This window comes from Panulirus ornatus, chromosome 66 (genome assembly GCF_036320965.1).
Source record: "Panulirus ornatus isolate Po-2019 chromosome 66, ASM3632096v1, whole genome shotgun sequence".
Lineage (NCBI taxonomy): Eukaryota > Metazoa > Arthropoda > Malacostraca > Decapoda > Palinuridae > Panulirus > Panulirus ornatus.
In genome coordinates this window covers 7,907,256-7,924,834 of record NC_092289.1, presented here as the reverse complement: position 1 = coordinate 7,924,834, position 17,579 = coordinate 7,907,256, and the positions used below count along the sequence as shown (strand labels likewise).

The 17,579-nt window shown below is 36.9% G+C and overlaps 1 protein-coding gene across 22 annotated transcripts in view; it reads right to left on the bottom strand.

Moving 5' to 3' along the window:
• The window catches only part of LOC139746769 (heterogeneous nuclear ribonucleoprotein R-like), a 559,781-nt gene that overhangs the window by 262,995 nt on the left and 279,207 nt on the right, over positions 1-17,579 (bottom strand). For 2 of the 22 annotated variants that reach the window (XM_071658299.1, XM_071658300.1), the window contains one exon: positions 10,544-10,586. The exons of the other annotated variants lie outside the window; for them this stretch is intronic. In XM_071658299.1, coding sequence (XP_071514400.1) covers positions 10,544-10,586 — 43 coding nt within the window. The remainder of the gene's footprint in view (positions 1-10,543; positions 10,587-17,579) is intronic. 22 annotated transcript variants of the gene reach the window in all.

The following is a 17,579-nucleotide window of genomic DNA, read 5'->3' as shown; positions in this document are numbered from 1 at the left end:
ATGAAAATGGGATGAAATATAAAAAACAAAACAAAAAAAAAAAAGAGGTTCAATATGAATATTATCTAGCTGGAAATGAGCTGCAGGATTATACATATGAGAGGGACTTTGGAGCTGACATCCCTAACATGTCGCTAGTGTCCCACACTAGGGGAACAGTAAAGGAGACAAATTGTCTACTGCTAAATATCACAACAGATAGATAACATATATGGATAAAGAAAAACTTAGCAAACTGTTCATATCCTACATCAAAATGTGTTTCTCAAGTTTGGTCAATGCACTTACAGGCATAAAAAACTAAGAGATGATAATCCAATACAAGGACAGTGAAGACATTACAACATTAAAGACAGAGGAGTTACAAAGAATGGTTAAAGGTGCTGATTTTATCCACAATGGAAGATCCCATCCCTAAAGTCCATGAACAAGTTTGAAGGTGAAAACAGTGAACAGTACTGTTCTTCTAAGGATGCAAAGATAGAACAACCAAAGGCCTACAATGAAATTAAGCAAGAACCTTATAAAAAAAAGTGTAAAGAAATACTTAATTAGTATGATGGACGACAAACTGAATACACTGAATGAGGAATCTGTAAATGTGGATGGCATAGATATGCTAAACAAGTTGTAAAATAGAGGAGAAAGTTCAGGAATCTTAAGCATAACACTCCCTCCTCTACTGTATACTTGATAAGCTGCACAAACATGATGGAAAACATGCTTGATTTAGTTGGACTTGAGGAAAAAAGCTTACAAAAGAAATAAGATCTCTGCTTTTCAGTCCAGAAGGATAAATGATAGTGTGGGTAAAGCAGGATAATTGAAAGTGTAGGTAAAGAAGGATAAAGAAGGATAAATGAAAGTGTAGGTAAAGCAGGAGGAAGAAAGGCTCTACTAATACAAGATAACCTTAAGTTTCAGGAAATAGTAGTAGACTTCTCATTCACAAAACAAATACTGGTAAGAGCAACTATATGAACTAAGTGCATTAGTGTTGATACTATGAAGCTCTCTGAAGATTTTTAATGAACAAAGAACAAAAAATAATGATGACCTATCTCATATCCATCAACAAGAGAGGGGACTAGGAAGAGGAACTGAACTACAGACTAATCTCCCTGACAATTTATAGACTGCAAGGTACTGGCAAAGCTTATCAAAAAGCAAATGGATGATTTTACACTTAGGAGATATTGCCTACGTGAGAGACAAAACAGTTAGAGGGTCAGGAAGTCATGTATCACAATCCTCTTAAACTTCTGAGTGATCCATCCAAAATGAAAGGGAAGCTGTATTTCATGCCTGGTCTGCTTGTCTCCTTAAATTCACTTGATCTTTAAGTGATCTCCTTTGATATTGCTATAGATCCAAGACACTTACTGTGATAAGCATGTTCTTGAGGTATACTGAAATTAACTGTGCATATCAATATGTTTTAAGCATGTATATTGGGAAATTGCACCTGTTTTTCAAGTCCTGAAAACTAAGCATTCAAAAGCAATAAATGTCACTTGTTCTGCCATGATTGAAAGAAGGGTAAAAGAAGGCGGAGATGGGGGACGTTTGGCCTTCTTAGTAAAATACAGCCATAAGCTTATGGAAATAGAAGTTGGTCCACTTAACAATACAAAATAGGAAGGGTAAACTGTAGGAAAGGAGTGCACAGTGGTGTTGGTATTACATAATTCTCCAAAGAATCTTAATGCTCTAGAACAAATATATAATTATAACAATGGAGGTACAATCAGTATGATAAAGGAAGTAGTAAAACAAGTACTTCTCGCAAAGGATAAAGTACTACTAGAGGGAACTTCAATTACAAAGAGATGAAATGCAAGATTCTGGACATGGTGTCAGAGAGTCATGGAGACAAGTATTTTGAGAGAAAAATTTCCTTTATCAACATGGGACAAACATGGATGAGAGGGACCGATACACCATACTGCTAGATCTTTATCTTCACACATAGATGCACGGATACTGAGAATAACATATTTGACACCCTAACCGTAAAGTGTAATGATGCAATGGTAAATAAGGATGTTAAAAGAGCAAAAGAAAGACAAGAACTCAAGAGAAGACACAACTGTGGAAACAATACAAACCTCAACAATTTCTATGGTAATAGAGACTGGAACCTGTTTAGTAACCAGGGACTGAGGCACTGAGGCAAGTGTTTCCCTGAAATTTACAAAGAAGGAATAACAATGTGGGTATCTCTTGCCTCAGTACTAAGCAGCAGTTGAGAGAGAGATGATTTAATCAGATATCAAAAAGCAAGAAGCTAAGATAAGGATGGTGGCAAAGACATAACCATCACTCCTGCCAGACAGCACTTGCAAGTCATAAGAGAACAAAGAATGAGCACAGCAAGATAAGAAACGAGGAACAAAAATACTTTGAAAAAAATATTGCAGACATGGTAGAAAATCTAAAACTTTTTCATAAATTCAATCAGAATAAATTATTAGGTAAAGAGATGATAATAAGGCTAAGGGATTCAGTGAACAGAACTATAGAGTACAATACTGTTTAAGGATGTGTGAGGAAATGATAAAAAAAAAAATTCAAAGTTTTTACAAAAGATAACTGTAGCCCCAACACCAGTGAAAGGGATTGGGAATAAGTTTTATAAAACACTGAGACATCTAGAAACAACACTAAGATAATACTAATAAGTTCTGGCCCATATGGAGGTCCTTTGCCAATTCCTGGAAAATGCCATGGAAGGCAGGGACTGGAGGAGTGACTCTTGAAATATTTACCTAAGACCTGTTGTGAGAACTTCAAAAACAAAAAATTGCATTTCATACCTCAGAAAAATGTATTCTGTAAAAGTACAGAGAAATGATATGTTACACTGTACAGCAAAGGAGTATAGATATAATAATACAGTACAGAGTGACTGCAACATATCACCCCAGATGCTCAGCACTTGACCTCTGTACTCCCACACAGCAACCAGCCAGCTATGTCACAAAACTGGCAGCCTCAATATTCTTCATGATACACACAGTTTGACTTACATGGAGCCTCAATATTCTTCATGATACACACAGTTTGACTTACAAACACTAATATGCCAAACAGACACTAAACAACTAAACAAACATCTTGTGCATGGCAATCCACTAAACAATAACTTGCACCTCTAGCCTTGTTCTTAAAACCATATCAAAGGGCACAGAGTACAAACAAAAATTTGTCAAAAGTGTGAAGCATTGAGGTCATTTACAAAGTTCCTCAACTGGAGAGAGTAAGATAAATCAATAAAATAATGCAGCTAGAATGCAAGTGATAATGCTTGGGTGATGTGGTTATCTCATTTCTGTATTGTTTTGCACTCCTTCATGCCATTGCTGTGCTGGATCCCACAAGGCTTGGCTCAAAGTAAGTCTTGACTGCAACAACACTCGACTAATGGGCAGAAAAAATACTGCTGATACTAAAACACCCATGCTAGTGTTGGTAAAACTGTATCCTTTATCTAAAACATATTTACTCATACGTGCAGTTAAAAACAAGGCAGTAAGGAAGGGAACACTGTACAAGGGTCAAGGTCCTGATGTAATTTCACCATATGTGCCAAAGCTGTGTGCAAATACATTTCACAAACCTCCTGAAACAGTTTACATTTCACAAACCACTTGAAACACTGTTTACATTTCACAAACCTCTTGAAACACTGTTTAAGAATTCAATGGAAAGAGGTAGAGTGCCAAGGGAGTTGAAATAGGTGAATGTCATACCTATCTATAAGACGAGAAAGAGGCATTGAAATATATAACAGTTTCAGCAACAAACGTATTCTGAGGTTCTGAAATAGATTTTCATAAAGCAAAAGGATGACATTTTACAGAGAAGGAAATACTCAAGTGAGAGACCACATTTTTCTTTTGGAAACAATGTCATTTGTAATAAACCTCTTAGATATGTAGATTGGAAGAAAGCATGGGATTAAGAAGCTGGATCACGAAGCATAAATAAAGAGAACTTCCATGGACAAATCATTATCTTAGTAAAGGGAACAAAGGACGCATATCAGAGGAGCCTTCTCAAAATGGGTTGAGGTTATTAAAGGTTTTTCCTACAGGTGCTACAGGTTTCTGTTCAGGGTCCATTACTCTTCTCAATCTAAGTATAATAATTTGTCAAAAGGTATGGCCTTGTTCCTGAATATGCTTGCAGGTGATAAAAAGGACATGAAGGAAGTGAAAATCATGGAAGACTGCACCAACAAATTGGGGCACCTTAACAGACTACAAAGCTGGCCTCCAACAAGGATGATGTTCAACCAGGGGTCGAACCACAAGGGGTTAGAATCCTGGTCACAACATCTGGTCCACAATCAACTATGCTGTTCATCCAACCCTTAGGGTAGGTAAACTGTGTGTTTTGAGGGGGGGGCCTTGATAGCAAGATAAGTGTTTAACTATTTTTCTTAGATTATCATTCCTTGATAACTCTTTCATAATGATTTGGATGATAACAGGATATTGATAATATGATGATCACCCAAGCCCATGATAATTCTATGAAGGCCTTAGTTACAGCACTTCAGAACAGCAAATGTTTTAGTTAAGTGAAATTTGACAAACGAGAAATTTTCCGAAAGAAATCCACCTCATTAGGTGTAAACAATTCAAAACGTTTCAACTATTAACACAAACTCATAGACCTGTACACCCTCTTACCTCTACAACATAGCATAATTATTTGGCTGATGATAGGATGAGCTTTAAAGTTACCTGGGGATAAGTTTAAGGTTTTAATATCAGCAATTAAGACATTCAATGGTATCACAGGTAGCATAATCTGATGTGAGGTAAAATGTAAATGCCAATGCTTAGCAACAGTATTACCTCTGCATACTGAGTGACTGTCCCTATAGCATCTCTCAGTTTCTGTTCTACATGTCTATCCAATGTATACATCTTTACATGCCTTACATTTAATGGTGTAAACACTCCCAATTTTCTGATAATTTAGCTTAATCTTAAGGTTTTACTGATATTTTTTTTTTTGGAAAGCAACATCAAAGCACTATTTATTTAACTAAGTCTTACATTAACTATTGTAAGGGAATTTGGTGAAGAAAATCTATCTAGTAATGATAAGTATGGTTTGGTAACGATGATGAGCTATAAGGACTTAAAGAAAAAAAAAGTCTGATAAATTCTCTTCTGAAACATATGATCATACACCACAAGGGAAAGGAGGACTACACTACCAATGATTCCGCCAACAGATTCATTACATGCGAGTCATATCAGATGAGATAACCTATCATTCTTTTATCTTTACTATGTTTGTTTACTGTATCTGTTGATGTAACATATATAATGTTTTGAGTTTATTAAAGCAGTTTTGAAAAAGTTTAGGCATATTTTTGGGCCTATAGGACTCAACTGATTCCACTCAAATCAAATTAAAATTTACAAATTAGAATTCATGGAGGCTTGCTGTACTTAACCCTTGAATTATGGCAACTCCTGTGTATCAGAGAAAACCTTAAATGAAGGAGAAAAAATCATACTTCATGCAGCTGTATTTTAAATTTGAGCCAAACTTCACATGCAATGAACATGTTATGGCTATCTGAAGAAATTTCTATTTCAAATAACAACAACTAGTTTTGACCGTGGTATGTGTAACTGGTCGAGGTTTTTAAGAGACCCCCAAACACCATTCCTGCAAAGTTGGGTTCAAACTGGCTCAATAAATCTAGAGTGGAGAATTCTTACATATATGTCTTGGTAAAATGGGCCTAAACTGCATAAGGAGTGAACCTAAAAATTTCAGAAAAAAAAAACAGCATAATTCCAAATTATATTTTTTTCTTTTCTTTCTTTTGCACTTGTTCACTGTTTTGTGCATCAGCAAGCTAGCCCCAAGAACAAAGAAATGAGTCTCATTTGCCGATATTCATTCTCAAGCTCTCATGTCTGGGCACCAAAAACACAGCCAAAACCACTTCCTATGGACCTTTCCATGCTTTAACCAACTGTTCCATATAACCTGGATCAGTCAACTAAAAGCATGTCATCCCATACCACTCCAAATTACTCTATCCCATGCATGCCTTTCACCTTCCTTGCATGTTCAGGCCCCAAGCACCAAAAACCTTGTTCACTCCAACCCTCTATCTCTACTACAGTCTCCCCTTTCTCCTTGTCCCCTCCACTTTCAACATCCTGTCAGTATCTCACTCATTCCCTTCATATGTCCAAACCATTTCAGAACACACTCCTCAGCTCTCTCAATCATACTCTTTTTATTACACCTCTTACTTTATCCTTACTTAATCAACCCTCCTCAGACCATATACTGTCCTCAAACATTTCATTTCTGACAAATCCACTCTCTTCCCAAAAATCTCATCAATAGCCCATGCCTCCCACCCACAGAACATCATGGGACCACTATACTTTCAAACATATCCCCCCTTAAATGTGACCTCTCTCTTTCCACACATTCCTCAAAGGTCTTATAAACTTTGCCCCCTCACCCACCCAATGACTCTTTTTCACACTACTGACATACTGACTTATCTGTTCCTAAAACACTTGCATCTCTTCATCATTCTTCTTGTGGCCATGTGGATGAGTGATAATCGCTCATCTCTTGTAACCCATTTATAATCATGTAACTATGATAAACATCTGATCCAATTCTACTTTAAAATGATGCTATGGCCATTTGATGAAATACATATTTTCAATTACAGTACTAGTCTTTGTTGGTGGTTGAGGTAGCTGAAAACAGCTTTGATAAGGGACTATTTAAAGGCCATCTCTGCCTTGTTGGATCTAAATCAGCCCAGTAATCTCTGAGAAAATTTTCAAGAGATGCTTTGAGAACATAGGCTTAATTTCCAAAATCAGCAAAAACATAAACTTCACATTAGATCCTAACAACATTATATCAAGTAGCTACAAATATGATTTTCATTAATTCTGCCCAAGAACAAAGATATGGTAATATGAAGATATCTATATTCTTAATAACAACTGTCATCTTGTATGGTTGTCAAAGTCACCAGACAATTTTGAAAGGGACCATTCAGAGAAAATCTTTGTTATATATGGCTCAAACTGGCCCAGTAGTTTCGGAGGAGATTCTTATGTGAGGTTTGGCAAAATAGGCTTAAATTGCAAATTCAGAAAACTTTATTTCACGTTAAAAAGAGTTCATGTCTGAGTTACTTCTCCCCAAAACATAGAATCTATGACTATTTAAGAAATCTCTTTTATCAGTATCAGTAAACAATCTTGGTTGGTGGTCATCATGAGTAAATCTCAATTCCAGAAAGGGCCAACCAAAAAACCATTGTTACCAAGTTCATATTGGCCCTGAAGTTTCATGGTTTTCTGATAAAACTGGCCTATTTTGACAAATCAGTATAACTTTAAATTTCACATAAAAAAATGATAAAATCATGCAGCTACAATTCAAATCTGAGCAAGTTGTGCATCAAAATGAAAACGTTATGGTTATTTGAAGTATTTTCTATATTTGTGACAGCAGCCACCATGGATGGTTATCAAGATAACAAGAAACAATTCTGAAAAAAGGACCATCCAAAAACCACTCTTGAAAAGCATGGCTAAAAGTGAACCAGTAGTTTCTGTGAAAAAATTAGATGTTTCAAGTTCGTTTACGTCGAAAAAATTAAATGTTTCATGTTACTGGACAAACAAATGCGAAATGATGACAAAAGGGCACATGGCCTTTGGCCAGGTGAACTAAAAAGCAAAATGAGAGTGGAAAAGGTTCAAGAGATGGGATCCTATGAGTGCAGTTCTCCCTCCACAGAGAGGACCTTAAAATTAAAAAGCACAATACTGCATGCTAATATCTAATCTAGATAATCAATGTCAGTAAAATATAACAGGAAATGAGAAAGCATTTGGATGAATACCAGTTAAAGGATTAACAATAAGAACAAAACAGCATATATTCTGAAGGAAGAGGTCTTATTGTAATGAAGATTCTATACACCTAAGACAGGTCATAGCATAGGTCAAGAAAAAAGATGGGTAGGTGTTCTACAACTACCATTGCGTATATTACACTGATCCCCAAGGGAGGGTATTCCAGGGTGTCATATATGGAGGCCTCCTTTAGCAGATTCAAAATTACCTTAGCAGAAAGAAGCATGTAAAAAGTGTTTCTTTGAACAACTGGTGTTTTGCAGTCTTAAATGCTGAAACCACTGCTATTCCCAACCTAAAGAAATGACTTGCTAAGAAGACATGAATCACACTGACTATGCCAATTATCTTGAAATTATGAGAAATAAAAAGAATAGGGACAACCAAAACAATCTAAGAAACTTGGAGAGGTTTCAGCTGCAGCAGCATAAATGGTTAATGAAATCCAACCATTTCTGTAAGAAATACAACCCAACTATTTCCAAAGGGAAAAAGATAGAACAAAGCAAGATGAGACAATTTCATGACTTACAACTTAAACAAAAAAATATAACACAGGAAAATATTCAACAAAGGCACCTGAGAGTAGAAACTATCCTGCCATCACAAGATCACTACAGAACAGAATGTAAGGAAGGAAAATTGTACAATACCCAAATCAAGTTATTTACACAATCCATCAAACACTACAGTGGTGGCAGATTTGACTGAGGAACTGCAAAAGTTGGTGAATGGGTTTGGAAGAGTGTGAAATAAGGAAGTTGAGAATAAAAACAAAGGTTATTATATTTTGTAAGGTAGAGAGACAGGTTAGGTGGGGTGTGGGTTTGAATGGAGAGAAATTATAGGAAGTGAAGAGCTTTAGATATCTGGGAGTGGATATGGTGGGAAATGGAACCATGAAAGCAGAAATGAATCATAGGGTAGGTGTTAGGGAAAAGGTTCTGAAGGTAGTTATGAATATATGAAATGAAAGGTCATTATCTGGAAGGGTGAAAACGGGTATCTTTGAAGAGATAGTCGCTCCGAAAATATTATATGGTTGAGAGGCACAGGCGACAGATAAGTATGTGCAGAGAAGGGTGGGTGTATCATAAATACAATGTAGGATAACAATGTGGTGTGAGGTGGTTTGATCAAGTAATAAATGGGCAAAAAACAGGTGTAGTAACTAAAAAAAGAGTGTGATAGAGTGTGCTAAAGTGGGTGTAATGAAATGGTTTGGTCATATGAAGAGAATAAGTGAGAAGAGGTTGACAAAGAAAATACATGCATTAAAGAGGAGGGAACAAGGAGAAGGGGGGGAGACCAAAGCTGAGATGGATGGATGGAGTGAAAAACATATCTGAATGATTAGGGCCTGACCATGCACAAGGGTGAAAGGCATGCATTGGATAGAATGAATTAAAATAATGTGGTATACAGGAGTCGACGTGCCATCAATGGATGTGATGCAGCTGGCAGAAACCATGGAGAAGTCTGTGGGGCCTGCATTTAATGACAGATAGGGTATGGAAGTGTGCAAGCAAGGTATTTCTTCATCTGCTCCTGAGGTTACCTCATATACAGGGAAAACAGTGATCAATTATGAAAAAATAAAAATCAACCCAAAATGTAAGATACAAATCACCAGTTTGGTCATTAAACTTCAAGATCTAATTTCTACTGCAAGTACAATAGCAGACAATAAGTTGTGTACCTAAAGTAAAACTGATAAACTACTCGAAGAAAACTACTGCCACAGAACTTCCACCAACTGGGAGGGGAGCTGAAAAGAGTTGAGGGGATGCACATTTCAAGTTTCCAAATCAATATATAAATGTCAACATTAAAAAGTTCTTTGAAGGTGGGAGAACAGATCAATTAAAGGACATAGGAGACCTGTGGGCTGTAAGAATATGTAGAGAATGAAGAGTATCACAAAAACATAAAAGTGTAACTCAAATGCGTTATCAAATGGGGTCTATAAGTGTAAATCACCTTCCTTGTAAATACAAATAGGTACTAACAAAGAGACAACAAAGAAGCAAACACAAAAAATTACCTTATCAAGTAACCTAAACATACTAAAAAAGTAAGTGAGCAATAACTAGTGTGCGAAGTAAAATCAAACACGTATCTATTACCTCACCTCCTAGACATACAACCTTCAAGCACACTAACTTATGTCTATTAACATGAACAGTTATTCAAGTAATATAGTGCTTCTTAATCATTTACTTTCCATATAAAGCTTAGTCAGTGCATATGGCTAATATCTTCACTCATACTTCAACATAAAACTCCCCCACTGCATATAATCAATGATCATTCTCCAAATATCTTTATTGCAAGTATGACTTGCTATCATCAACTGAATCTTTCCTTATCTTTAAGGTCTACCTCTTTCTGTACCTTCTAAAATATGGCACCATTACACGTCTTGCATCCATACCCAACAAGTTTTTGTTCATGCAACTGTTAATGATCTCTTCACAACAATCTTTCTCACCTCCTCATTCTCAGACGCAACATTTCTTTAAATTCCTCCTCAACTCCAAAGATTACCCACATCTACTCTTTTTTTTTTTTTACCTATCTGTACCGAGAGTCTGGGATGTACATACCGATGAAATTGGAGATGCCAGTTTTAGCTCCTTCAGACTTGAGCTGAGGACAAAAGAAATTAGTAACCTCACCAAGTTTGATCAAAATCGAACAAGATATAGCAAAGCTAGTAATCACTGACTAAAGTTTACAATAAAACATGATATGGTAAAGTTTGTGATTAGTAGTTTACAAGGGAGGGTATCCAGATGAAGATTCTTCTTACTGCACAACTTAGTTCAATCTTCAAGCCAGAGATATAGGCCGATAAAAGTAAGCAATCTCTTTAAAGTCTTATGCAGTTTGAAAAGGTTACACTAAATTTCATTACAACAAACGAAGTTTAGTATAATGGAAAACACAGAAAGCTCCTCTTTACATCCAGAGCTCAGTCTGAGACCAAGCTGCCCCCCCACTGCACCCATATATAATCATGCTATCTGAAGCCATGGCCCACAAGCCTCCATTACCTGCCTTATCAAATAAGCTTAGTAGTTCCACTTTCTAAAATTTGGGATTGTTGAAACTGGTGTTTAAGCAGCTCAATGTCCTTGTAAGCAAAATTCAAAGTTGCCATGATCCACGTTCTCTTTACCACATCATAATCAACCATGTTATTTGGAAGTATCATGCCTATATATCTTTCACCCCCAATAAAATATGGCCCAAGAGAGACTTACTCAAGCACTTTCTTAAATGTAATGGGAGTAATGCTTAATCATATTTCATATATTTGATGAAATAAAAAAAAAAATATTGGGCCATGATATTTACTTTTCAAAGGGTTCATCTGGCAGTTTATAAGGTATATCATACAAAGCAGGATGTAATTGCATGTGTCAAGTTTGGAGTTCATTTCTTAGAAAATTCAAAACAAGTTACAATTCACATATTATGCCAGTGCTCTGTAATATATCTGAAAAAAACTCATCCAATTCAATCACAGCAGTAATGAATTGGGTACACTATTTCTTAAGTCAGCTCTTTTGTCATCTCTCTAAAATGTTATAAATGCACAACAATATTCTATCTGAGATGCTGCAAGCACTTTAATATGTCAATTTCTGCCTTTACACTATACTGAAAAACTGCTACATCTAAAAGCCAATCTATTTACTAATGCAATTAATATTTTCTTGCATCTACAGAAGGAAGGATCATTACATAATCAAATCAAGACCATTTATCCACCTCTCGCATTCAATTTCAGACATATGTGTAACAGCACATTTTACAATGCATCATATCTTAACCTGATGGTGAAAATCTTATAAGATACATGCATCAATCAATAGGTTTCATAACTCACTGAAAAGTAAAAATCCATCTAAAAAGTACCTTAGAATTCCACATAGTGTTTTATAATCAGCTTAAGTATATCCCTTACATTGTTTTGCCTTGGGTATGTATCATACTAATTTTGGGTCTTATGTGTATGTATATACATGTGTATGTGGGTGGGTTGGGCCATTCTTTTGTCTGTTTCCTTGCGCTACCTCGCTGATGCGGGAGACAGCTACAAGGTATAATAAATAAATATAAATAAACATTTTTCCCTTACAGCTCATCATATTACCCACACTCCTTGATGGTCTAGTGTACAGCAAATCATCTTTATTTTGGAATGTTTGGGACCAAACAAATACCAAAGTAAAGATTTTTCTAAAGAATAAACACTGAACATTTCCAAGGATTCTGATGGTTTAGCAAAGCACAAAGTCTGGATAGGCAAGTTAAATATACATTAACAGTAAAGGTGCATTCATATACATTAATAGTAAAGGTGCATTTATCTAATTTGCAGCACTCTTATAGTACCAAAATACATAAGTTTTACTCACCAGGGATGTGGATGAGTGATGTGTGAGGTGGTAGTGGCAGTAAGGAAGTTTATCTTTGAAAGCTTACTGATATTTTTGACAGAATTTTTTTTGAAATATTGCTTATATGAGTTAATAACAGAGAAATATATTTCGGGAAAACAACAGTCCCATAGCCATGGAAAATATAGCACTCCTTTGGAGAAAACAGTGTTCCTTGGCAGATAGCAAAATCAGTACACACTGCTCTGCAGACAGCAAGTGTGTGATGACTGATGCGTGAGTTAATATGTCCCGTAATGTAAATATAATGTTCTGAGTTCAGTGGTTACAGTGCTTTTGACAAAACATTGCTTTAGTATATCTTTGAAAGCTTACTAATATTTCTACAATAATGTTATTGAAACATTCTTTATATTATTAATGGTGAACTGGTTGTTGAACTGGCACCAGCAGAACCACATAAAATCCAGATGCACAGACACAAGAATGCTATGCAAATGCTTCAACATTTGCACTCTCCATCATTCAAAACAATGAACACTTCATTAAATGTTTACATTATGAAGTTATTGTGTGTAAATATCTTAACTTTTCATTTATGGGAAAGCATGTCATGAACGTTAGCATTAATTAAGATAGTCTCGTAGATTTACTGAAATAAATCTAGCAACAATGTTCAAAGGGCACAGTGGCATAATGAATCAAAGTGCCTGTGTGAATTAACATAATTCCAACAATTTTCAAGCTTTGTAACAGTATAATCTTAGTGCATTTATTAGTGAGAAAAATGAGCTGGGGAAGAGTATAGATGTATCCCAATTACGAATGTGTTAAAACATGTCTAGAGGGAAATATAAGGAACAACAACATGTTGGGGTCACCTTAACCAAAAATACATACAAAATCCAAACAAGAAATGTCATAATGAAGCTATGCACACATCCTCAGAAGTAATGGTGACATATGGAACAAAAGTTTTCATAAATGAGGCCTCAGTAAACATTGAGGCTTGAGATACTATAAAAGGTCCTTGTGCCACTAACCATGACTGCTACACACCAGACAGTGCAACACTAACTGCAATCAGTGCGTTAAGCTTTCACGGCAAGTCTGTTACTTATCCCTGGTAAATACATAGAGAGACATATGCATATATATAGACGTACATACTCATACTTGCTTGCCTTCAACAATTCCTGTCGCTACTGGGCCTCACAGAAAACAGCATCCCCCGCCCCCCCTTTCAGCGAGGTAGCACCCGGAAAAGACAAAAAAAAAAAAAAAAAGGCTACATTTGTTCACACTTAGTCTCTAGCTGTCATGTTTAATGCGCCAAAACCACAGCTCCCTATCCACATACAGACCCTACAGACCTTTCCATGGTTTACACCAGATGCTCCACATGCCCTGGTTCAGTCCAGTGACAGCACATCAACCCAGGTTGATGTGCTGTTCCTTGCATGCCTCAACCTCCTGTATGTTCAGGCCCTAATCACTTAAAATTTTTTTCGCTCCACCCTTCCACCTCCAATTTGGTCTCCCGCTTCTCCTTGTTCCCTCCACCTCTGACACATATATCCTCCTATCCAATCTTTCCTCACTCATTCTCTCCATATGTCCAAACCATTTCAACACATCCTCTTCTGCTCTCTCAATCACAAACTTTTTATTGCACACATCTCCCTTACCCTTTCATTACTTACTTGATCAAACCACTTCACACCACATGTTGTCCTAAAACATTTCATTTTCAACACATCCACCCTCCTCCATACAACTCTATCTATAGCCATGCCTCGCAACCATATAACATTGTTGGGACTACTATTCCTTCTAACATACCCATTTTTGCTCTCCAAGATAGTTTTCTCCTTCCACAATTTATTCATCGCTTCCAGAACCTTCGTCCCCTCCCCCACCCTCTGACTCACTTCCACTTCCATGGTTCCATCTGTTGCAAAGTCCACTCCCAGATATCTAAAACACTTCACTTCATCCAATTTTTCTCCATTCAAACTTACCTCCCAATTAACTTGTCCCTCAACTCTACAGAACCTTGCTCTTATTCACATTTACTCTCAACTTTCTCCTTTCACACACTTTTCCAAACTCAGCCACCAATTTCTGCAGTTTCTCACACAAATCAGCCACTAGAGCTGTACCATTGGCGAACAGCAACTGACTCACTTCCCAAGCCCTTTCATCCCCAACTAACTGCATACTTGCCCATCTCTCCAAAATTCTTGCATTTACCTTTCTAACCAGCCCATTCATAAACAAATTAAACAACCATGGGGACATCACACACACCTGACGCAGACCAGCATTCACAAGGAACCAATCACTCTCCTCTCTTCCTACTGTTGTACACATGCCTTAAATCCTTGGTAAAAACTTTTCAGTGCTTCCAGCAGCTTACCTACCCCACTATATGCTCTTAAAACCTTCCACAGAGCATCTATATCAATCGTATCATTCATCTCCAGATCCATAAATGCTACACACAAATCCATCTGTTTTTCTAAGTAATTCTCACACATTCTTTCTAAACCTTCTAAGTTACCTGCTCAAACCACCTCACAACACATATCTTCAAAAATTGCATTTCCAACACATCCACATTCTTCTGCACGATCTCATCTGTGGTCCATACCTTGCATCCATAAAGCATTGTTGAGACTCAACTATCTTAAGACATCCATTTTTGCCCTTCTGGACAATAAACATTCTTCTCACACATTCTTTAATATCCTAAAACTTTTGGCAGCTCATCCATCCTATGTCTTACTTCCACTTCCAAGGTTCCATTTGCTGCCACGTCTACTCCCAGGTATCTAAAACACTTCACTTCTTTCAAATTTTCTCCATTCAGACACATCTTGGAGATCTCAATGTTTTCTAAAACCTCCTCCCCATTTCATGTCAATGGTGTTGGGGCTGAAGTGCCTTCCACTTTGAAAACACTTCTGAATTTGTGATTAAGTTCCTCACATACCCTTACATCACCCCCTAAAATTCTTCCCTCTGAATCAATTAACTTCATTAGCTACTCTCTTATTGACAATCTATTCCTGATGAATTTTGGGAAAAATTTTGAAATTTTGGATTAACTTCTACCTTGTCCACAACACTAATTTCAAAGCTTTTGTGCCTCCTTCCTTACCCTGCTATACCTGCTCCTTGCTCTCTTATACACAGCAAATGATTGCTGACTGAAGTGCTGTCTATATCTTCACCACAGGAAATCTTGAGCTCCTTTACTTTTTGACAGCTTTTATAAAACCATTCTTTTCCCTGCAACCAAGGGCAGAAGTACCCATATTCCTACACCTTCATTGTAAATGTCACAGAACCTCTAAACAGAGAGCCTTGGTTCCTGGCCATTGGACTTCATTTCCCAATCCATGTTACTATAGAAATAAATAAAGTTCGTGCAATTTCCTACATGTCTTGTCTTGCCTCTGCTCTTTTTAAATTCTCATTTACCACAAAATCAAACTTGAGCATTACATGATGTCTTTTCAAACAATGATTGGTCACCTCCTTGCATCCTAATTATAACCAGTTCTTCTCCTTTCTTTTATTACCATAATTGCACATGGAAATTCTATAGCCATCAGTAACCATTTAATACACATTTCTTCTTTCTATAGCCTACAGTAATCATTCAATAAGAATTTCTTCTTTCTTTCCTCCTTTCTTCTTTACCTGGAGAAAAAATAATCAAAAGTTTAGATCAACTGACCTCTAGCTTTCCTAATCTTTCAATTTTTTGTGCCACCCAACTTTCAATATCATCTTTCATTGCTGAACTGTCAAACTCTGTGCTTCTAACTCTAAACATTTCTTTTAGCTAAGGATTATTGGTCCTGCATGCTCTATACTTTTCTGTAACTTTCATTAATTGGGCCATAGACTTCCTTGATTTCTACATCACTAACACTGCATACTGTTCTATCCACAGCTTCACTTAAATTCCTGCGTATCATTGTCTATATGACCCTGGATGTATGTTCTGCTACATCAATACATCTGCTACATCAATCTTCATGCTCTGTGTCTGTTGGTCTGCTGCCACTTCTGTCGAGAGATTCTGAATGTTTCAGTCCTTTCCTTTAATTGAACAGCTACCAAAACGACTCCTTCTGCACCTCCCTGCCCACTATCTTCAACAGATTCTGTATGTATTCTAGTCCTTTCCTGAAAACAAACATCCTCTAACACACTTAGAAAAGACCCTAGAGGCCAAGTCTGGAGTTTGTCAAGGTACTCCTTTCTGCTGATGCAACAGTTTTCATTTCTTATTTCTCTCATGACCCTGGTATCATCTACAGGCAAAGTTATTTGCAAATAAGAATGGCAGAGGGCCTAAGACCAAGGCCTATGATAATCCACTTGTAATTTCAGCCCATTTTTAAGAATGTTCTTCTTACCTGCATCCTTTGTTCCCTACCACAAAGGTAATCCTCAACCCAGTGTAGGATATAAACCCTTATTCCTGCCTGTAGCTCTAGCTCCTTGATTAACCTCTGATGGGGTGTTAAAGGCTTTCTGGCAGTCTAGGAATGAACCCACAGTCCACCCATCCATCTCTCTGGTCTAAGACTAACCCGACACTACTGAAGAAATCTAACATGTTTGTGACATACAACCTTTCTCTGAAGCAAGCCATGTCATCTCCCAAATATGAAGTTTCTCCCTTGTTAATAATCATTCAATTGTTTTCAGTGTTTTCCACACAATACTCACTAACAAAGCAGGCATGTACATAATCGCAATTTCTCAGAGGTCTTTCTTAAAAACATACACAACATTTGCCTTCTTCCACATCTCTGGAACTACATATTCCTCTAATAATGTCCAACTGAGCAGTATTTTGTGAGGCCTTGCAAGTGCTGCAGCACATTCTTTCAGAACAAATGGAAAGACTTCATCAGGTTTGTGTGCCTTGTATGGGTAACACTGTTTTAATATCCTGATTGTTCTGTTATTGCTACTCTTAATACTTTCTACGACTCCTTCCCCCTCCAATTTTGTAGTAGTAATATACTCCAAGGTGAAAACACATAAGAATCAGTCATTCAGCTCTGCACATATCTACCTGTCTTCCTATACAGTTCTTCCCTCTAAGTCCCTTAGCCCACTTAGATGTTCCTTAAATTATAAGTAACTTCTGAAATCCCTACGGAGAAGCTCTAAGTTGCCTTTTGGCTTGTCCACAATGCTCTTTTCA